The 24,233-nt window shown below is 37.2% G+C and overlaps 1 protein-coding gene across 1 annotated transcript; it reads right to left on the bottom strand.

The window, feature by feature from the left end:
- Positions 1 to 794: 794 nt before the first annotated feature.
- On the bottom strand, positions 795 to 22,799 carry LOC149817830 (putative L-ascorbate peroxidase 4, peroxisomal). Its single transcript, XM_089985138.1, has 9 exons — positions 22,385 to 22,799; positions 15,369 to 15,493; positions 11,429 to 11,478; positions 7,774 to 7,839; positions 7,632 to 7,680; positions 7,129 to 7,211; positions 6,986 to 7,065; positions 6,750 to 6,852; positions 795 to 1,192 (listed from the first exon to the last, which is right to left on the bottom strand). The coding sequence occupies exons 1-9, from the start codon at positions 22,495 to 22,497 to the stop codon at positions 998 to 1,000; spliced, it is 864 nt and encodes a 287-aa protein (XP_089841264.1). The 5' UTR covers positions 22,498 to 22,799; the 3' UTR covers positions 795 to 997.
- Between the last annotated feature and the right edge of the window lie 1,434 nt (positions 22,800 to 24,233).

Below are 24,233 nucleotides of genomic sequence, written 5' to 3'. Positions count from 1 at the left end.
GGCAGACTTATATAGTGTAACATCCACAGGCACCAAAAGACAGTAATTACAAAGTTCGTTGCGATGGAAGATTTATTAGTTTTACACAAACAAATCACACAAGGTGGAGAAGTCCTTGATGGACTCTTTCAACATTTTTACTGGAAATTATAGTGAGTTCTTTCACGATAAGGTGTCAGGATTTGTGACATACTTTTCTTCTGAAGCAGAAAAGATATTATATGCAATGAAATTAGTGAAAGTAACAAGAGACTCCTGAGAAAGGAATGGTGGAGAAGAGAAGGAAAAAGGAAAAACCAATGAGAGGAATTATTGGATAAGTAGCTGCCTAGAAACAAATAAAAACAAGACAAGATTATTCAAACATCGAAAAGACTTGATTCAAGTTCAAGTGAGATAACTGGATGATAGTCACACTATGATAATCACAACCAAGGGATCTCTGGTTCGAATTTCATGGCAGCTATGCCCCGGTGGCCCAGTTTGCCCTTCACACACACACACACACATTAGTGTAACTGTCTAGACCAAGGCCAAGAGCGCTACTAATTCCAAGCAAGCTTTCTGAGAAGGGGAATCAACAAAGAGAAGCCCCATGTGCATGATGCACAGAGGTAGCACCAAGAAATTTGAAATGCACATTTTCAGGGCTAGGAATCTTGTGCAGACTCAGCCAGGTCAAATCATATGCTTGAGTTCTACTTAAAGTCTACAATACGTGCAGCCTTGGTCCTTTTTGCAATCCACCTGTGGCCCAGCACACAAAGTCAAATAGCAAACAGGAGTTGGATATCTTACCCTCAGTTACAAATAATACTATTATAGACTTATCCACAATTTTGGGAAAATAAAATGAAGCATCATTTAATAACTAATAGAAGGAACACATAATTTGCAGGACTCGGTCTGCTTCCATGTATAAGTTTTTTATTGTAATAATGACACTTTTTTTATTGATGATAGAGACTGAGCCATGCAAAATCCTTATCTAATTCACTTAAACTTTTCGGCGGCCCTCATAGATATAACTTAATATCACCACGGCAGCCGCAACTGCAACACCAACTGCACTTTGTGCCAATATTGTACAAGCCTTTGCCTCTGTTTTAGGCTTGGAGCTAGGTGGTGTAAATCCCAATTCTGAGAGTTTCTTGTGTGATTCTGCATAATCTTTGAAAAATATTTCTTCATCCTGCACAAAGTTGAAAAGTATTATTCAAGTTTAAGCAACACTGTCATCGGTGACCAAATGATAGTAATGCATGAGGGTGTTTAAGGGATGATTTCCAATGGTAAAAGAGAGAGCTTGCAATGTTGGAAAATAACAGTAAGTCAGGAATATGAATCACATTTCTCCGAAATAAATTCTAATATATGTTTTTGCACTCATTCCAACATCCATGACAATGAACTTGACAAGGAAAATATAAAAGCTGAAATACAACCAAGGAAAATAACTATGCCCTTATAAAGGTTTATTAGAATTCAACAGTAACAAATAATCATGTAAAGTAATAAAGATCTTTAATAAGTCATCACAAGCAATGAACAAGAAGAATTCCTACAGAAACAGAGAGAGAAAGAGAGAGAGAGCAGGCTGCAGTCTGGGTAGGTTGACCTAGCATGATTCAATTGGTACTGCTGGATGGGGTCAGGTCCAATATGTGTACGTTGCCTACTGGATTCATTTGACATCCAGGTTAGGTACTCATAACCCTCACCTACCCTAATCTGACCCATTTGATGCCCTGATATTGAGGTCAACAACAAGATCTTGATGTGTGAGTACCTGTATGCATTATGCACCACATGAACTGCAAAATAAGGTCTTTTCAACATCTCCACTAGGTGTTTAAATTCTTTGGTGGAAAGTGACAGTGTACATTTCTCAGCTTTAGCCTTTGAGCTTACCCCTAATTTAAAAATTAAGTCAATTTATCTCCTATAGTACAGTAGACATTCAGGGGGATATTATAATGAATTGGGTGCATGCTAAGTAGGTTAACCCAGCATGATCCAATTGTGCTAGTGGACAGGGTAATGTAAGGTCCAAATGTGCTAGTCCCCAAGAGGATCCATGTCCATCCAGGTCAGGTACTCCTGATTCTCACCTTCCCTATCTAACCCACTTGATACCCTGACCTTGAGTTCAACCAAGCTCTTAAAATGCAGATGTCTGTATGCACCACAGCATTGCAACATAAGGCTTTTTCAACAGCTTCACTAGGGATTTAAATTCTTTGCGTGGAAGTGATATGAAAGTTACAATGATTAGCTTTAGCCAATGGGCTTATCCCAGCTTGGAAAATTAAGCCAATTTATCTCCTCCAGTGCACTATGATGCTCAGGAAGATATGTTACCACTAGGATTTCTCCATCATATAGCCTGGAGATATATGTCTAGACATATCTCCTGCTCTACGACAAACCGGCCTGTTACAATAGATATTGAGACGTGATTTGTATTTGGATTGGGATTCTTAGTTGGAAATCCAATTGTGTTTGTAACTGTTTATATCTTTATTTTTGTTCTGTTATTACCCTTATTTGTATTTTATTGTATGCTGTTAATACAGGGGTAATTCTATAATTGAAACATGATGTAACAGTTTGGAAATATATAGTCCCTTCTCTGTGTCTTCTCATTTTCTTCTACTGCATAGGAGATCTGGAACAAACTGCTATGCATTCTTACATGATATCAAAGAACGAGGATCCACATTGGGTACATCAAGAGGCCTTGAAAGGTGTTCTCCCTTCTCTCTTTTTCTCCATCCTTCATTATCTTTCTACTTTTTCTTCTTGAATGTCTCTTTCTTGTCTCTTTCTTATTGGGTTTCTCCCTTATTAAAATTTTGGTCTGTTATTGTCTTCCCTGATTCTCAATCAATCTTTCCACAAACTGTTGGTTCCAATCTCATTGGTTTTAATCCTCTCTGCACTTGTTTCTTTAGATAATATGATCCGTTTTAGTATCCATATAGACCAGATTGAGTTACTCCCATTGACGTGAAATAGGTGATCTTGGTTCATGTCCTTAGTTGTCATAGGCGCTAGGCGGAGCCTAGGCGGTACCCAAAATAAAAGAAATTTAAAAAAAATATAAAAAACATAATAAGAAACATGTATACAACATAAAATCAATCAATAATAAGCAATAGGCAAATAATATGTTGTTGAACAGTGTAAAACAATTATATTACATAACCTTAACAATTGAATAAAAAAACCATACAACTAACAATGTGAATGAACAATACACAAAAAATAAAATCATGTATACAAAAAAATTAACAACAATAGACATAATACAAACAATAGACAAATAATGTCTTCTTCTTCTCAACAATAGACATAATACAAGCAATAGACAGATAAATGTCTTCTCTTTCTTCTTCTTCTTCTTCTTCTTCTTTTCGAAGAAAACAAATGATATGTCTTCAAAACAAAACAAAAAACTCCAAAAAAAAAAGTCTAGACAGTGACAACCTAGGTGGCAATATAGGGCCCCACCGCCCAGACCTGGTCGCCCAGGCAGTGGGGCTACGCCTAGGCGCCGCCTTTGACAACTAAGTTCATGTCATATATTCCTTCCTTATTTTTTGTTGTTGACTTTGTTGTTTTTACAAGTACAACAATTACACAATGATGATGCAGATCAAATGACCAGATATCATGAATCACTCCCAAATGTGCCAAAGTTAAAGAGATCGTCAAAAGTCAAACATCCTATCGGGAGATGGGTCAGCTACGAGAGTTTTAGCATGGACCATCAAGTGTTTTTTATGTAAATTAAAAAACAGAAGGAACCTGCTTCTTACATTCATGTAGATTGAAATAAAAGGTGGATTGAAGCAATGAATGAAGAGATGAAAGCTTTACATGAATGTCAGACATGAGAAGTAGTGAGAAGACCCACAGATAATAATGTTATAGGATCAAAATGAGTTTACAAAATCAAATATAAGCTAGATGAAAGTATAGAGAGATACAAAGCATGGTTGGTGGTCAAGGGCTTTATACAGGAACATGGCATGGACTATGAAGAGACTTTCAGCCCAATGGTGAAAATGGGAACCATCCACATTTAAAGATTTTATCTTTAGTTGTTAATCATGGTTGGGTGTTGAAGCATCTTGATATGAAAAATGCATTCTTCTATAGAGATCTAAAGGAGAAAGTCTATATAGAGCAACCACCCGATTACACTGAAAGGGATTCAAATCAATGTGTGCATATTATGGAGAGCTATATACGGGTTGAAGTAGCTTCATGTTCTTGGTTCAAAAGCTTTTCATTGGAGATTTAGAAACATGGATTCTATAGATCTCCTCTTGATCACTCTCTATTCATTCATAAAAGTAAGGGATACATGATTGTTTTGCCTATCTACATGGATGATATCATTATCACAGGTAGTTCAGAAGGTCACGTTAAGGAAATAAAAGTATTGAGCAAACATTTCAAGATGAAAGATCTTGGACTACTAAAGTACTTCTTGGGAGTTTAAACAAATAGAAGGGAAGATGATATGGTGTTGACTCAATATAAATATATGATTGACCCCTAGCACAAAACATGTATGAGTGAAATAATCTTATGTCTTGGTCTAGTCGCAAGCAAAGAGTGGTAGTCTGATCGAATACGGAGACAGAATACCGAGTCATGACAACTACTACCTCAGAATTAGCATGGATAAGAAATTTGCTGCATGATCTTAATGAGAAGGTTCCAAAGTCAGTTTTGTTTTATGACGATCTGAGTGCCATAAAAAATTTATAGAATCTAGTTCATCACGGTAAGACGAAACACATAGAGATTGATCAATATTTTATAAGGAGCAAGATTGAAGATGGTGAGCTTGAAGTCGAGTTTGTTGGTACTGAAAATCAAGTGGCAGATCTTTTCACAAAAGGGTTGACTAAGCAAAGAATTTGGTTTTTGAAGTCCAAGTTGTAAATGGTAAAGACCATGTACAACTTGAGGTAGGCTATTGAGAAGTGATTTGGATTTGGAATGAGTTTCTTAGTTGGATATCCAATTGTATTTGTAATTGTTTATATCTTTATTTTTGTTTTACTATTACCCTTATTTGTATTTAATTGTATGTTGTTAATACAAGGGTAATTCTATAATTGAAACATGATGTAACAGTTTGGAAATATATAGAGCCATACCCCACGACTTTCCACATTGGGAATCGTGTGTTTTCAGCCCCTTCTCTGCATCTTCTCATCTTCTTCTATGGCATAGGAGTTCTGGAACAAACTGCTACGCGTTCTTACAATAGATAATAGTCTATGTCACATGGGTGCGGGTGCGGGTGCGGGTGCGACACGGGTGCGGCGCAATTTCAAAAATTTTGGACACGGGGACTCGGCTATATATATATTAAAAAAAAAAAAATATATATATATATATATATATATATATATAAGACTCGGTCAAAGTTGTGCCCATTAGGGGACAGGTGATGAGTTGTGAAGGCATTCTGTACACTTTCTTCATACAAGAATAATTCACTTTTGGGCACTTTCTTCATACACTGTAATAATTCACTTTCTTCGTACAGGAAAAAACCACAAAAACTTGAGTTGTGCCCATTCTGTACTTAAAACTTGAAAGTGTACAGGTTTTTTAGTTGTGATGGGTTTTTTTCCTTACAGCTGTAGCCCAGAAAATTAAAAAAAAAAAATTCAAAAAAAAAAAAATTCCAAAAAATGGACCAAAATGACCCTGGGTGCGTTGACCACACCCAGGGTCGGGTTGACCGAGTCCGAGCCGCACCCGTGTCCGCACCCGTGTCGGTGCGTGTCGACGCGGGTGCGGCGATCTTGGAGCCGAGTCCGTGTGACATAGATAATAGTCATCCCAAAGTTATGGCTTCAACAATCAACACAACAACATTGGCACTTGATATTGCAACAACACCCTACTATGTACCAGGCAGCCTTAGAAAGAAATCCCTTTATATGCCCAAAGAAGCTCATTAACTTGTTAAAATTGGAAGAACAATGATTTGAACTATCATACTGCCTGTGTTGAAACAGGAACATTAATTATAGATACAGGCATGATATTCTGCAGTATCCATAGTCAGTCACATAATTTCCAATATACTTGAACTCTAAAATTTGTCCCAAGGGACTACTTAAGTGAATCCAACTTTTTTTTTATAGTCCAAGGGAAAAACCCCACATCACCGACCGCACATTGGCTGGCCTCCGGTTGGTAAAACAGATTCCCCTTGAGACCAGAGAGTACACCCAGCTTTGACCTTGCGGCCAAGGGATGCCACCCATGGGTTTCGAACTTGCAACACCCCGTCAACTTGGTGACGTTCACAAGTCACCCCTACCAGATGAGCGGAGCCCTTGTGAGAAGTGAATCCAACTTTTAGTACTAATCATAACCCCCTTTAACAAGTTGACCAAATCAACTAAGGATGATGACTCAATTTCATCCAAATGCAGATGTCAATTGTGCCATTACTCCGAACCTTCGGAGGCTAACCATAAAGTTTTGTATTTTCAAACTGATAAAAATATCCTTCACTTATTCATAATGCAATACCATAACATTTACACTAGTATTCCTAAAATGGCTACTATTCACAAGCTTTCCATTCCAAAAAACAGCTAAATATATGCAACTTTTCTTTCTAGGATATCTTTCATATGTTACTTTTTGTCATCATGGAAAATCATGTTCTTAATAAGCCTTGATAATGCTCATATAGGCAGACAAACCTTTGCATAGCGCTCAACATAAGGACGAAACTTAGGATCATCCACAAGAGCTTTGTCTGAAGGAAGTTGCAGTAGTCCTCCTGATTGACCTTTCAGCAATTCACTGGCACAAGTTTTATTACATTATGGTACAGGCAGGCACCAAAGTGTCTCTATCACATAAAATACAAGGAATAGCATAACAGCACAATGAAAACTAGTTGGAAAAGGATTATAGTGTTTATTTATTATCTCACATGAAATATGAATTGTCAAATTTCAGAGGCTCCTTAGTCCAGGCACCTTCAAATCCAGATCTCTCAGGGTGTGCTCTGCCCTGCAAAAATATAAATTCACTTATGCATATTTTGAGAGAGAGAGAGAGAGAGAGAGATTTTACCAATGTGTGACCACCTGAGAGTGCTACAATTTCCTTCTCAGTTAACCCCATCCTGTAAAAAATGTCCCTCAGATGTGATGCACCTAAACCAAAAAAGGGCGCATAATCAGTAATGCTCAGGGTTTAAGCCCCACCAAGTAATAGTCATACAGGAACTCTTAGCCTGGCTACAATTCAAATTTGATTTATTTTCAGATTAGCAACTCATGTACCTAGATTAAGACTAGATAGTTAATATCTTTCCTTTTATTCATTTAAACACTTATATTGCTTGACACATCATTTTAAAACATAAGCTGCTCGTGTTGAAATCTTTGAGCATCCTGCAATAATAAGCAACAAATCATAATGGGCAGAAATCATAATAGGATTAGATCATAATGCCTTCAAAATCTAAGGCATACAACTGCAAATATACAACTTCACTTTGAACATTCTGAGTTATTGATCAACCTAACTGAAGACAAACTTTGGGAAAAAGGCCAATTTTAGTTCAAACTAACCTTTGTTAGCATCAGGAAGCCTTCCTTCCTTTGGAGAAACCAGTGAGTCCTGAAAAACAAGAAATAAGGCAACTGCGGGTATATGCAAGCAGTGTCCAAGGTATTTAGAAATTTAAAATATTCTGTTTCCATGTCACAATACCTTACGGCCAGGAACAAAGTCAACGGTGGGTCCTCCAGTGACCTCAACAGCAACAACACCAGCTAGCTGAATATTTAAAGGTTCAAAAAGGGGTTATTCATATATTTCTGGTATTAGGAGAAATAAATCACCGATCGAACAGATGCAGAACTTCCAACTGCGCACCATACACATTGTGGCTCTAAACTAATGGAAGTCCACAAAAAAACAGCATAAGAGGTCACTTGTACATTTCAGAGAGAGAGAGAGATGTTGAAACTCACAAGATCCATGAGGAACACTATGGCTGCAAACTAACAGAAGTCAATAAAGCAATAGCAGAATAAGAGTGATAAGTAAAATGAAAATATCAACAAATATTAACATAAATGGAAAAATGTACCAACGGCAAACATGACAGAAACAGTGCCCAAGTTCCCTACATGGGTTTCTAGAAAAGAAAATTAAATCTGTACAAATGGTTGATAAAAAATAGTATTTAACATGTGTCGAAAGGAATTTTCTTTGCTCCTTGAGATATTTATTAACATAAAACAGAGTGAATAAAAGGGAAAACCAGACCACCAACTGATGGTACTTATAGTATTTATGACTGATCATCAACCTTTCCAACCAAAAAGGCTCCTTGGGTTTAGTTGAACCAACCACACATAGACAAAGATACAGAAAGTGCTATTATCATGAAGTTTGATAATAGCAAGATCTATCATGTTTGTCAACATTAGCTTCAGCAATATCACAGGAAGTTAATGCAAATAGAGGCTCAGCAAGTGAACTGGCATGTTGAAAGAAGTATAAATCATAGTCACCAATATTGTTTACGACAGTTTCTTATTGAGGTTTTTCTCCCAAGTTTTTTTCAAAAAGTAATATTTCTCAATACAATCTTGAAAGTTATAAAATTTGAAAAAAATAAAAATAATAATGAAAAGATAAGAAACAATAGGTTTTCTATTATTTTTCTTGCAAAACTATAAAGAAACAACTTTGAAAAGCTTTTAAAATAGATAAGAAACAAAAAAATAAAAAATGTAGGCTTAAGATATATAAAAAAAAGATTTTTTGAGAATATCACAAAAATATTGTGATAATATTTCAATATTATGCATTCTGGCAATATTTTGAAACCACAATATTTTGCCAATAATTTCCACTTACCTTGAAATACCGATAATATTGTGATATTTTCAAAATATTGGCAATATCGATGACTATGGTATAAACAATTTTGTGCTATTACAAGGATATAAATGTAAGAGACTCACATGATATAATGTGGGACTCAATTTATCGTTAATTCAAACAACACTTCAAAGGTTTAGACATTGATTTAGATATTGTGGGACTGAGTGGCCTAGATCCCGCTATCCAACTTCAAGCAGAGTAGTTTGAATCAAGGTTGCCAAACTTGGAAGCAGAAGTGGGAAACGATACGGGAAGCGGAGGCGAGAAGCGATACATTTTAAAATGTATAGGAAGCGGGAAGCAAGGAATAATATATATATATATATATATAGATAGATAGATAGATAGATAGATAGATAGATAGATAGATAGATAGATAGATAAGAATTGAATGAGAATCAAAATGAAACACAAATAAAAACTGAAATAAAAGTGACTATTCTTAAATTTCATGATTTTTTAGTGTAAGAATTAAATTTTTAACAAAATCTAAAAATGATGACTAGCAATTTAGAGAAAGCACATGGAAGTGAGTGAGAAGAGTGAGAGAAAACACATAAAAACATGAAAAGTTGAGTGAGAGAACATATAAAAAGAATAGATGAAGCATGTGGAAAGCATAGGAGAAGTGAGGTTCTCATCAAGTTTCGGAAGAGAGGAGTATCGCGCTTCCCAAGCGTGTTTACGGGAAGTGGGCTTCCCACCTATCTAAGAAGCTTCCGGTAACTCTGGTCTGAATCTGTTCAAGTTGTATATAGTATATACATACATATATGTATATATGTATAATATATACATTCTTGTATGTATTTTTGTTCCTTTAGTTTTTAGAATGTATTTATAATATGTATATAATTTTTATTTTTGTTTTCTTACATTTATTTTTTTGTATATTAGTTTGATGCCCATCAAGGGCATTTAGGTAATTAGCCCAGCTAACTAGCTGTTAGAGCTACCTAACAACTAGTTAAACTAGCCGTTCGGATGCTCCAACGACTAGTAGCTCTCTCTCTCTTGGATGCATATATTTGGGACTCAAGTCCCTCCCATGCTATGCAACTTCAGTGCATTTTGTGGATTAATAAAAATTAATTATTTTACATTGTAAGTATGTGCACTTATTGCCTTTGTTAGTGCCCCTTTGTGGGTTGTGATTGTGCTCTTGCCCTTAGTAGGCATTGTATTTTTGAATCCTTGAGGATTCCTTACAGAATCATCACTGCATAAATAAAGACCAGGAGGGAAAAGGAAAAAAATACACTAGTGAGTCTTTGCTCAGGTAAGTTTTGGCTAGAAGCAGTTTTAAGTCCAAGTCTGAAATCCTCTTGCACAACTCCAATGTACAAAAAACAGCAACTCTCAAGAAGTTTGTTATCGAACCATTCATGAAATTATTCTACGAATCTACAGAAAGCTTCCAAAATCATAGATGCACAATTTACTCATTTAAGTAGGCTTGAGAAATTTGCACCTGAATTGTATTTAATTCATGAAAACTTGCAGTTTCCAAGTGTTTATGGTCTTTTGTAGACTGGAAAAAGAAAAGAGAATGAAAGTAGATGGGTGATGGCTCATATACATGAGCTAGCATGTGCTGTTAGATTGTAGAATGCAGATTATTTCATGTCAAGTAGCAGCAAAGCATGAGGTTGGGAATTTAAACTAAAAATTGTGTATCATGATTAGTCTCCATGTAGGGGAGCCCTACATTCAACGTAGATTTTCTGTTTTTGTTAAAAAGATTCACCCATTTAGAAGCACTAAGAAAATGTAGATGCCTAGAATCAACATGGTAAATGTTTTTTACCAGTATCATACAGACACACTGTAGACATGGGGATACTGCCAATTTTGTGCTAGTTTTCCATTATGAATTGCATAAAGGGGTAGGGCACAGGTGCAAAAATGGAGCATCCATGTTATGTAAACTCACACACAAGCCTGGAAAGTTTTGCAGGTGTCAGCTGGCTTAACTAATCCTAACTCTAGCATATAGTCGTTTCATTTTTCTTGCGCAGAAACTTCTTGTGACTTCAGTGTATATCCCTGAAAGTGAAAGAAAATACAAAATAGTGCAGTAACTGATTGACCAGCATGCAGAAGCAAACCCAGATTGGGATTAAAGTGTAAAAGAGAAAAGCAAACCAAAGCCACTAATGCATACTTTCCCTCCAAGGAGACAAATGGAATGAAACAAACAAGATATACATAAAACAGATTTTGCATCTCTAAATCAATAGATATAAACTGCAGAAAATAGAAAACTTTTAAAAAGATCAAAACCAAGTCTAAATCTAGTTTTTTTTTTTTGCTATCAGCACCTCCATTTTCGATCCCAGTGGTGCAAGGTTGAAGAGAAATCAGAGACCACAATGTTCTCATTACTTCCATCTTTGCAATGCCATTTGATTACCCAAGCACACACACACACACATGTAATGCCCGAACCTCACAGAATTCCAGCATTTACCTGGTATAGGTCTGCATAAGTAATCTTTGGACATTTTGCTTTAACATCCTCTGATATCAAAAGAAAAAGGAAAAAAAAATCAACAACTTTGAACTTAGAAAAGTAATTTATTATGCTAACCTCACACCCAATAGAAAACTTATGCATAAGCACACAATTTAATTCCAGCATGTAAAAATATATATTAGAATTATCAAAGGTAATATATATTTTTTTCCTCCAACTAGAAGCAAGCAGAAATGCAAGATGAAAAACCTGTGTGATACTAGAAAACCTACTATTACAACATTAACCAAATGAGCTCTCCAATAACGTTTGCTCATACAAATGAGTGATAATATGGTATGAGTTAATATCCATCTAAATAATGACCTCAGATGAAAATTATATCACCACTTAAAAAGACACAGAGAATCTCTCACGCAAACTATAAGTTATAATTGAGAATTCATATAAGATAAATTATGCAAAATATAAAGCAAGTCAATATTAGCATTTACAGTCCTTAGAATAGTTTATGTAGAAGTCATCTACTATTAGATTTAAGGAACTCAATATAGTTTGTGTAAATTTGTTTGCACAAACTGAATGCACAACCCAGTTAGAGAATCATAAAAGTTGAATCTTGCCTGGAAAAGGACATTCACCTGACCATGAGTCTCAGACTTTATATAAGTGAACAAATTATATTACCGGTGCTCTTTACACAATAATAACTAACAATAACTAAGGAGAATATTTGAGAACAGGAAAAGTAGTCATTATATGTAAATATGATATGGCAGCATTCCATATGTAGCAAGAGAATCGCATTGCTAGTTGTGTCCTCAACAAGGCTTAGGTTCAAGGTACGCCTTCTTACACAGCAGAGAAAGTTGCTGAAACACGTCAGCAAACAACATGGTTAAGATCAAACGTTTCCTCATTTCTAGTAACCAAGAAAAAACAGATCCATATTAGCCCCCTTGTTCCTTATGCTTTTAATGGAGGTCCAAGGGGAAGAAGGGGTGGTGGACCAGTGGAGAAAGTTATTGAGAGGAGACATAGACGCATGATCAAGAACAGAGAATCAGACGCAAGATCATGTGCACGCAAGCAGGTAATTCTAGGCGCATTATTTTTTTTTGTCAGTTATGAATTTCATGTACTTTTTGAAGTACTTGGGCTTCTATCTGTTCTATTTCTACTTTATTCCTCCTCTGTGTTGTTTGTATGTTCTGTTCCTGGGATTTTACCATTTTTTTGAGACGATGCAATCTTGTGTTGGCTCTGCCATGGTATGATGGTAAGATATGCCATTGTTTCCAATGAAGGTGCTTTTAGCTAAACTTTTCCAATTAAAATGTGATATCTACTTGTCAGGGTTTACACGTTTTATCATCGTATAGGATTGAGGCTTCTAGCTTGTTAATAATCAAAACATCCCAAGGGGTCACTGTGTGCAATGTTAAGAGATCCTCATAAATTATTGTATGAAAAAACGCATCGTATAGTTTGATGTGGGAAGTGGTAAGGAAAAGAGGCATAATGTCTGAGTGTCTGAAGCTAAACATTGTAAGTTTGTTTTGATTATCCTTCTCTTTTTCTGTTGAGTGCTGTAATTTCATTTCTTCTTGTAAGTACACCTGGAATGTGCTATATACATCTCTTCCATGCATGTTTAACTCAACATATAAACTTATGTGGCATGTTTAACTCAACATACAAACATCATTCTCACAAATAATAAACAAAACAAAAGAACCACGAAATATCAAAGAACAGAGCAGGCAAGTCCAGCACAGAACTGATGGCTTTACAACAAGGAAAAATCACCATGAGGACAAAGGCACAAAGCAACTTCATCAAACTTGCTAACATCCCTAAGAACTTAAATGCATTCCTCTGCAGCATGATACAGGTGTGGGTCCACAACATTGCTTTTAAATTTAGTATCTAGTCATAGCTACCTACACTTTTTGCATAAAGGCTTTGAGAACAGGATCACACTCAAAAAAGAGTTCAAGGTCACAGAGAGGACTACGATATGCAGGTATTCATCAAAATTCATAATGACAAGGAGAAATCCTATATTGTTTACATGTTTCAATTAAAATGTGATATCTACTTGTCAGGGTTTACATGTTTTATCATCGTATAGGATTGAGGCTTCTAGCTTGTTAATAATCAAAACATCCCAAGGGGTCATTGTGTGCAATGTTAAGAGATCCTCATAAATTATTGTATGAAAAAACGCATCGTATAGTTTGATGTGGGAAGTGGTAAGGAAAAGAGGCATAATGTCTGAGTCTGTCTGAAAGTAAACATTGTAAGTTTGTTTTGATTATCCTTCTCTTTTTCAGTTGAGTGTTGTGATTTCATTGTTAAAATGTACTCCATATATATATATATATATATATATATATATATATATATATATATATATATATATATATATATATATATATATATATATATATATATATATATATATATTACATCAATACCCGATAGGGGTATTTTTGTAATTTCACATGGTTGTTTTAGAAAACAACTATTTTATTTTTTGATAAAATGTAATTTCATTTTTTATTTTTTGTTTTTCTTTTTTGTATTTTTTAGGAACCAAAAGGGGCTCCAACCATAGAGTCGTTGGAGCCCCCAACGGTCACAAATGTGACCGTTGGGGGCTCCCAACGACTCCATGGGAGCCCCCTTTTGGGCTCTTCTTTTGAGGCCCTTGGCCTTCCTTTTTCTTCCACTCCTTGTATAAATAGGGGTGAACCCCTTGTATGTATGTATTCTTGAGAGCTCTCTCTCTCTTCAATAAGAGGCTTTTTATATTGTTGCCTTCTTAAAGGCTTGTGTTTGTATTGTCCCTTAGTGGACTTGTGATATTGCCTCTTTTATTCATTGTTGTAAGTGCTTATAAGCACTCTTTATATTTCCGCAATATCTCATTACATTCATTTCTTCTTGTAAGTACACCTGGAAGGTGCTATATACATCTCCTCTTCCATGCATGTTTAACTCAACATATAAACTTATGCGGCATGTTTAACTCAACATACAAACATCATTCTCACAAATAATAAACAAAACAAAAGAACCACGAAATATCAAAGAACAGAGCAGGCAAGTCCAGCACAGAACTGATGGCTTTACAACAAGGAAAAATCACCATGAGGACAAAGGCACAAAGCAACTTCATCAAACTTGCTAACATCCCTAAGAACTTAAATGCATTCATCTGCAGCATGATACAGGTGTGGGTCCACAACATTGCTTTTAAATTTAGTATGTAGTCATAGCTACCTACACTTTTTGCATAAAGGCTTTGAGAACAGGATCACACTCAAAAAAGAGTTCAAGGCCACAGAGAGGACTACGATATGCAGGTATTCATCAAAATTCATAATGACAAGGGAAAATCCTATATTGTTTCTGAAGGCAATGAAACAGATTCAACAGGCCATATATTTGAGAGGGAGAAGGATGTTTTTGTTGCTGGGTCAAGGAGACAGGTCCCCCAAAAGCTCCTCCTCTGGTAAGAGGTTATGCAGAAATTTATGAATGGTAAAAAGGGTTGCTATTGGACAGGAAAATAGAAATAATTCAGTCAGTGGATTAAGCAGGTTAAATGATACAATCAGCACAAAGCTTGTTAAATAAAGTTTAATGTTGAATAGACACTTGTCAATGTCTATATGTGCGTCAAGTGTGAAAGCCATCATCAAAAACCAAACAAATAACCTGCCAAAGTTCCGTATCTCATCTGAATATATGCATGTGCAGCATGTTATGGAAATGAAGGGCCAGGTAGCATAGCAAACACATGTTGAAACTAGTAGTATACAACTTTGAAACAATATTATATGGTTGTGCACTACTTTGTGAAGGCGTCTATAATAAGAGCAGACAAACTAGTCAAACACAAAAATGAACAAAGATGTAAACTTACCGCAGAAGTCCAATGCTATTTTTAGACCATTATTTGAGCCGTGTCTATACTCTTCCTCGTTTCTTATTGACCCATTCGGACCCCCAGTCTTTGAGTTCACGTCATACGTACCAGCATCATGCCATCTGAGAAAATACATTCAAGTAGTCAATTCGTGTAATGAAATCATTATAAACTACATTTTGAAGTAACAGTAATCATAGCCAGAGCAGAAAATAAGAAAACCAAAAGGAGGGCATTTGAATCTCTCAAGTGTCTGACCGGAGGATTGCTTTTGGCATGGGCCAATGCCAAGTCCCATGTCTAAGCAAACATGGGATGGGCAAATCTTAGACCAGAAATCTGAGAATCCAGTCCAAGGATTTTTCACCCTCCCCCTCCTGAGCTTTCTTTCATTCAAACAAACAAAATCATGACATTCTCTGGCAAGAGAAACTTCATTATGATAAATAACACAACCACAAGAAGAGTATGATGATTCCAACATCAGATTTGAAGGTGATTTGTGAAGAGAACCTGTGTAGATCAACTAGTTTCCTATAAGTGTAGCCTATCCTACATCACAAATGTCCATACTTAATGCCACTTTTAAAAAGAAGGCCAAAATAACAGAAAGATTCAATGAGCTCCAAATAAACCACACTATAACATTGAAAATCATCTTTCCCGCTTTAGAATTGTGAAAAAAATACAGCACCACCTTTACAAGAAAAATAAAAAGGATTGATGGTTAACAGGAAACTCGGGTAAACTAACTGAACAACTTAGCTCTATGAAAAGAAAATCTCACAGATATTACATGATTAAAAAGACACTTAAAAGAGAAACATCAATACTGCCATGCACGTCTATATTACACACCACTTGAAGTTCCACACATGTTGACTTGTCCAATTCAACTATTCTGCTGGGTCAACTGTCAACTCAGTTGGTTGACCCAATGTTCACATATCTACCTTCATATTTTTAATTTTTTAGATTCTAATTAACATAATTAACCATATATAAGATTTGGAAATGGAATTTTATTTGTTATATTTGTATATAAACCTATTTTCATATTAATTTTCATTAATAAAGTATTTTAGCTCCTCTAGTTTCTATTGTTTACCATTTTAGATTTTCTTTTTGTATTTACATTGAAAATGTCAACTAACTCCGCCTGTGTAGTTATACACTGCCGGTCCCAAGCCCGGATAAAGGAGGAGGGTTGCGGTAGGCCTGTGACAGCCAGCATAAAAACTTTGTCATATCCTATGAAAATGAACCAATATGAGAATTTCGTTGGGGCGTTCCCTACTGAGCGACGCGCTGTACTCTCTAGGCCCGGAGGCAGTGATAAATGTGCAAGGGTTGCTAGGTCGTCGCCCAGAAGCGACGCGTCACACCGGCGCCCGGGTGTGGTGTCAAATAGGCAAGGGTTCCCTCACTTTGTTGGACGGGTGGGGGTAAAGAAGTTAGTCCAAGACCATAAAATTAGGTTAGCCACTTGGAACATAGGGTCTTTAACTGGTAAGTTGGTAGAGTTAGTAGATGTTATGTGTAGGAGAAAGATTGATATTTTATGTCTTCAAGAGACCAAATGGGTAGGTGAGAAAGCTAAAGTGATAGAACCTTGTGGATATAAGATTTGGTATACAGGAATAAATAGGAATAGGAATGGAGTAGGGATTGCTATGAGTCGTCAGTTTATAGATAATGTAGTTGAGGTCCGTAGGAAGGGTGATAGAATTTTACTTATTAAATTAGTATTAGGTACGGATATTATTAATATTATTAGTGTTTATGCACCTCAAGTAGGTTTAGATGATTCCATTAAGCATCAATTTTGGAAAGATTTAGATGGAGTAGTACAAGAGACATCTTATGGAGAAAAGCTTTTCATCGGCGGTGACCTTAATGGACATGTAGGCATTAGTAGGGATGGATTTGAGAATATCCATGGAGGCTATGGTATAGGAGAAAGAAATGAAAGTGGAGAAAGGATTTTAGATTTTTGTTTGTCCTATGATATGATCTTAGCAAACACTTGGTTTAGGAAGAGGGAGTCTCACCTAGTAACATTTAAAAGTGGGGTTAATACGAGTCAGATAGATTTTTTCCTACTTAGAAAGAGAGATAGGGGTTGTTGCATCGATTGTAAGGTTATACCAGGAGAAAGTGTAGCTACACAACATAGAGTCTTAATTTTAGATCTTAGAATTAGACAAGGCCGCAAAAGGGATAGACATAGGATAGATCCTAGAATTAAGTGGTGGGCACTGAAAGGAGCTAAACAAGGAATGTTTGTAGAGCAGGTAGTTAAGGAAGTTGATTGGTGTCTCGAGGAGGATTCAGAATCAATGTGGAATAAGATAGCGGGTGGTATGAGAAAAGTAGCTAAGGAGGTATTGGGTGAGTCTAAAGGCGGTGCACCACTAGGTAAGGATACATCATGGTGGAACGAGGATGTCAAATTAGCTATTAAGGTTAAAAGAGAGTGTTATAGAAATCTAAGTAAGAGTCGTGATAATGAGAATTTGGAGAAGTATATGATAGCAAAGAAGGAAGCTAAAAAAGTTGTTCGAAACGCGAGGGCTAAGGTATATAAGGAGGTTTATGACAAGTTGGATACCAAAGAAGGCGAGAAGGATATTTATAGGCTTGCAAAGATGAGAGATAGGAAATCGAAGGATTTGGGTATGGTTAGATGTATCAAAGATGAAACGCAAAGGGTTTTAGTCAAAGATGAGGAGATTAAGGAGAGATGGAAAGATTATTTTGATAAGCTATTTAATGATAGTCATGCTCAAGATCTTGGAGACTTCTCCATTCCTTTTCATGAGATAAATCGTGACTTCATGCGCAAGATTCAAAAGAAAGAAATTGCAGAGGCTTTGAAGAAAATGAAATCAAGAAGGGCAGTTGGCCCAGATGGTATACCTATCGAGGCTTGGAAATGCTTGGGAGAGAAAGGTTTAAAATGGTTGACAAATCTTTTTAACTTGATTTGGCGAACAAATAAGATGCCTAATGAGTGGAGGAAGAGTACTTTGGTGCCTTTATATAAGAATAAGGGTGATATACAAGATTGCACAAACTATCGTGGTATAAAACTCATGAGTCATACTATGAAACTTTGGGAGAGGGTGATTGAGTCTAGGTTGAGGAAGGTTGTCATGATATCGGAGAATCAATTTGGTTTTATGCCTGGAAGATCAACTATGGAAGCTATACATCTTCTTAGACAACTTATTGAAAGATATAGAGAGAGGAACAAAGATTTGCATATGGTTTTTATTGATTTAGAGAAGGCATACGATAGAGTACCTAGGGACGTTCTCTGGTGGACAATGATGAAGAAAGGTGTTTCTCTCAAGTACATTAGTATAATTAAAGATATGTATGAAGGAGTAGTAACCAATGTCCGCACTTGTGGAGGTGTGACAACCAATTTTCCGATAACGGTTGGGTTACATCAAGGATCTGCTTTAAGCCCTTTCCTATTTGCGATAGTGATGGATGAGCTTACGAGATCAATTCAAGAAAATGTACCGTGGTGTATGTTGTTTGCTGATGATATTGTTTTGATTGATGAGTCTAGAGCTGGAGTTAATGCTAAGTTAGAATTATGGAGACAGACATTGGAAGCTAGAGGTTTTAAGTTGAGTAAGAGTAAGACTGAATATATGGAATGTCGGTTTAGTAAGCAACGAAGTAGTGATGGGAGTGTAGTGAAGCTTGGTGAGCAAGATATACCGGTGAATTATTATTTCAAATATTTGGGATCCATCATTCAAAAGTATGGAGAAATTGATGGAGATGTAAATCATAGGATAAAGGTTGGGTGGATGAAATGGAAAAGTGCTACTGGAGTGCTGTGCGATCGTAGAATGCCATTGCGGTTGAAGGGAAAGTTTTATAGGACGACTATTAGACCCGCTTTACTATATGGTACGGAATGTTGGGCTGCCAAGAGACATCATATTCAAAAAATGAGTGTAGCTGAGATGCGGATGCTTAGATGGATGTGTGGAAATACAATAAAAGATAAGATTCAGAACGAAGAGATACGTAAGAAGGTAGGTGTTGCACCCATTGAAAATAAGATGCGAGAGAATCGTTTACGGTGGTTTGGACATATTCGGCGAAGGCCTAATGATGCTCCAGTTAGAAGGTTGGAGAAATGGGAAAATATATTAGTTAAAAGAGGTCGGGGTAGGCCTAGGAAGACGTGGATGGAGATGATAGGAAAGGATATGAATGCTTTGAACCTCACCGAGGACATGGCGTTGGATAGAAATGATTGGAGGAAAAGGATTCATGTGGAAGACCCAAAATGAATTTCTTTTTTGGTTCATATCGCTGACCCCAATTGTTTTGGGATGAAGGCGTAGTTGTTGTTGTTGTTGTTGTTGTATTGAAAATGTCAACTATCAGTATGACAATTTCACAACTAAGTTCTCTTTATGACAATCACTTGCCAAATTGGATAGCCTATACATCACAATAAAATTAGTTGATTGTGATGTTTGATGTACTAGTGTAGTGAGCCATAAAAATAATGAATGTACTTTCTAATTAGTTATATCACTAAATGTTTCCTAATGGTTATATATATATATATATATATATATATATATATATATATATATATATATATATATATATATATTGATGTCATATACATTCCCACATCGCACAAAATATTTTCTATGTATAGAATAATATTTATACTCTTTCCATATATTAAATAAAAGTTAGCAAAACCCAGCAGTGTCACTGGGTTGACCCAGCCAAGTCCCCAGTGAAGACTAAATGAGATGAAACACGAGTCACTGGGTTTTTGAGTGACATCAATTATACATTAGACGGAGTTTTGGTCAATTACGAATGTGATATCATCAACACTTCTGTTCACACAGTGGCATGATAAACTGCAACACATACCAGGTGCCTTAACCTCAGAACCTTAACAAGATTATGGAGATTTAGGGCATGTTTGGTTGGGTCAAATGAGATTCTGACTCTCACACAAATAAGAATCCAAATCTCATTTGGTCCCATTTTCTCATGGCCGTGTGATTTCGAATCATATTTGATTTGAAATCACACCAGCTCACGAGAATCCGAATCTCACGGGCCTGGTTGTGATTCAAAATCACACCTTGTTAAGGCCTGCAAAAAGTGAACGTTGGAGTGGAAGCCCCAACGTTCTTCCTTCTTCACCTATATGAAAGTGAGCTGGGGGCGAGGCTTACAACCCCCTGCATCCAGCTCACTGGAAGAGGGGATCATTGCCCGAGAAGCACCGGATACAAGAGTAAACATCAGAGAAGAAAAATTCCTGCCGCAATTTCAGGTACACTGGCTTCTCTTTTTTCTTGTCAGAGCAAGCCTAAAACACAAGAGGTTCAATTAAGGTGAAGCTCGCCGGAAATGGGATTTCCGGCGAGCTCCATTGCCATCCCTGTCATCCCAAACAGGGGCTTTTGCTAGTGAGCCCCTATTTCCCCATTTTTTAGGGTCTGTTTTCTGTTCGTTGCAACCACCCAGAAAAATTGCAGCAGGGGATGGAACTCACCAGAAATGATCCATCGCCCTCTTTGCAACCCAAACAAGGGCTCCACGGGTGAGCCCCTATTTCCCATTTTTATTTTATTTTATTTGCTGCAGCCACCAGGAAGAATCGCAGCAGGGGATGGAGCTCGCTGGAATACCACTTCCAGCAAGCTCCACCGACCTCTCTGAGATCCAAACGGGGTGTGAACCCATGTTTTCCCTTTTTTTTAGGGTTTTTTTTTTTGGTTCACTGCAAACACTCAAAAGAATCACAGCAAGGGATGGAGATTGCTGGAAATGCTCCTCCGGCAAGCTCCACTAACATAGGATTCTCATGCAAATGAGATTCCTTTTCTCACACTAAACAAACATGAAAAATAGAATGACATGAGATTCCAAATCATGTGATTTCTTTTCAAATTTGAAAAGAGCTACCAAACATACCCTTAATCATTATGTACTTCCTTGCAAAAGGCATAAGCTCCCTGCTCAAGTTATACGTGGCACTCATGATCCATTCAATTAATCAAAAGGGCACCGAAGTTGTTGAAAATCACGGTTCTAATCATCACAGTACATCTTACAACACCAACCTTGTTTCTCTCATCAGTCACTCCTCTTCTGGTTTCCAAACCACAAGAGTCCACTGAAAAACCTTCCTTGGACACATGAATCAATATCCTTCTACACATTCTAGCTGGCAATTATCTGGTCAAGACCCACAACAAACAAACTCCAAATGGCTATGATCATCACCAAACAACCTATGCATCGTAGGAATAATGGATGAACGTCGAATCCCCAAGCACCAAGAACTATCTCCCAGCCACCATCGTCGTATAAACACAAGAACACAAACCCGCTAAGCAACACATATACCGACATGGGCAGATGAATTTCGCAACAGAAACAAAAAATTCAAACCCGAAAAGAAGGCAATAAGATGCAATCATCAAGTAACACAGAAAATGAGCAGATGGGTCGTCCGCTAATCAAAGCATGATAGGTCACAAGAACATAAACTCACTAAGCAACACATACCGAAATGGGTAGATGAATTTCGCAACAGAAACAAAAAATCAAACCCGAAAAGAAGACAATAAGATATAATCATCAAGTAACACAGAAAATGAGCAGATGGGTCGTCCGCTAATCAAAGCATGATAGGTCACAAGAACATAAACTCACTAAGCAACACATATACCGAAATGGGTAGATGAATTTCGCAACAGAAACAAAAATTCAAACCCGAAAAGAAGACAATAAGATGCAATCATCAAGTAACACAGAAAATGAGCAGATGGGTCATCCGCTAATCGAAGCATGATAGGTCAAAAGAATACAAACCCACTAAGCAACACAACACAGCTAAATGGGTACATGAATTTCGCAACAGAAACGCAAATTCAAACCCGAAAAGAAGACGACAAGATACAATCATCAAGTAATACAGAGAATGAGCAAATGGGTCATACGCCAATCGAAGCATGATAGGTGCACAACCCTTTTGGGCGATGAGCGCTCGAAGAAGACGACGAGCCTTGTCGACGGCCTTGAGATATTCCTCGTTCACGACAGGGGACGCCATGAATGCGTGAATTCGAGCTCGCCTACCTCTTCTTGCCTAAAGGAAGAAACGAGGTGGGGTTTTATAGGATAGAGTCGATAGGAACGAGGGAGAAGCCAGATTGGTGGGAGAAGGTATGGATTTGTAGGCACGGAAGGAAGAAGATTTTCTGCCGAACGAAGGAATTCCATCACATTGGACTCATTTATCCTCGTCTTCTACTAGAGTGACATGTACATCCCCCTCGTTGCCGCTCTAAAGGTTGGTTCAGATCTATGGTTGAGACTTTTGGAAGAAACCGCTGGCTCTGCCTGCCGTAGTTAAGGTAGCTGTCCTGGTAGCGTAAAACTTCAAGGGCTAATCGGGATTACGTGTTTGTTCGGTGACATAAACATGTTTAGAAGAATATGCCGGCGATTTAGAGAACTTTTTAGTGAAAATCATAGTGCTGTGTTTAACGATACTATTGTTTTTGCAAAAATCAAATTTCTGTTTAGCAATTTCAAAAGAAAATGACTTCATATTGTATGCAACTTCGCTGCATGGTAGGCATGCAGCACCCTGCTTGACAGCCAGCCATCTTGGCATTTCTCAAGATGGGTGCGGTGTCCATCTCAAGAAATGCCAAAAATAACAGTCAACAGTAATGGAGCTCATGCAGCGCCGCTGCAGAAAAAATGACCACAAAGAAAATTGTTGTTTAGTGATTTTCGCAATTTCTGGTATGTTCACTCGTGAATGGAATATGGCTAGAAGGGTAAGAAATGGATACAAGAAGCCAAGTGGCACCAGAAGCGTGTAGGAAGTAACATGCAAAAATATTCTTTTTACTTAAAATGTATATCTTAAGCTTTTCAATATGAAACATACTCCAAGTATATTAGATTTGTAATTAGACATTGTCATATTGAGAAAAATAAGCTTTGCATTTTCTACAAGCGAGTCTTTCCTTATAGTTTTAGAAGAACTAAAAAAAATGTGGTTTTATGTTGCAGATGAAGTTCTTTTGGAGCTTCTAGTAACTATAGCGTGGAATTTCCACTATATGACTGGTTTCTAGCTATGCCAAGGTCCACACCCATTGTGGATCAGTCTTATTTTGACAATGATTGGCTCTTCTCTATCAAATTGAAACATGTAAAGTGGTAGCCTCAAAATTGGTTATGGGATCAGCTTTGAGGTTGATGTTTGGCCCTTTGGCTATCATATAACAATAGAGAGATCTCAAGTTCGACTCCCACAAGGGTTATTCCCCGTCTTGCTTATAGGAAAAAAGAAAGATCATCCTTTAGCTAGCATCATCTTGGCTCAAAAGAGACCACAATGGCTCTGCTCATCTGATAAAGGGCAACTTGTGAATGTCACCAAGTTGACGGGTTGTTTCAAGTTTGAAATCTACGGGTCCCTTGCCGCAAGGTCGAAATTGGGTGTACTCCCCAATGGGCAGTAGGGAGGGTTTTAACCAACCTGAGTACAGCCAATGTGAGGTTGGTAATTGGAAGGGGGGAGGGGGGTGTTGTGTCGGCTGGGGGTTTTCCAGAGAAGCCACTATCGGCATCCCATGTGTGTTGGCGGCCCTGCATAAAAACAGAAAAAGCAGAGTTTGCGTACCTGATGCCGCCATTGATGGAGCTGTTGTGGTCGTCGGAGTTTCTCTGCTCAGCCGGACTGCTGCCCTCCACGAGCCCAGGCTACCAGATGCAGTCGGTGAGTAGACCTTCAATTTCCATCACAGGGTCGCTCATGATACCCTGTTT

This window comes from Nuphar pumila, chromosome 13 (assembly GCF_984573655.1).
Source record: "Nuphar pumila chromosome 13, dmNupPumi1.hap1.1, whole genome shotgun sequence".
Taxonomy (NCBI): Eukaryota; Viridiplantae; Streptophyta; class Magnoliopsida; order Nymphaeales; family Nymphaeaceae; genus Nuphar; species Nuphar pumila.
This window is presented reverse-complemented; position numbering and strand designations above follow the sequence as displayed.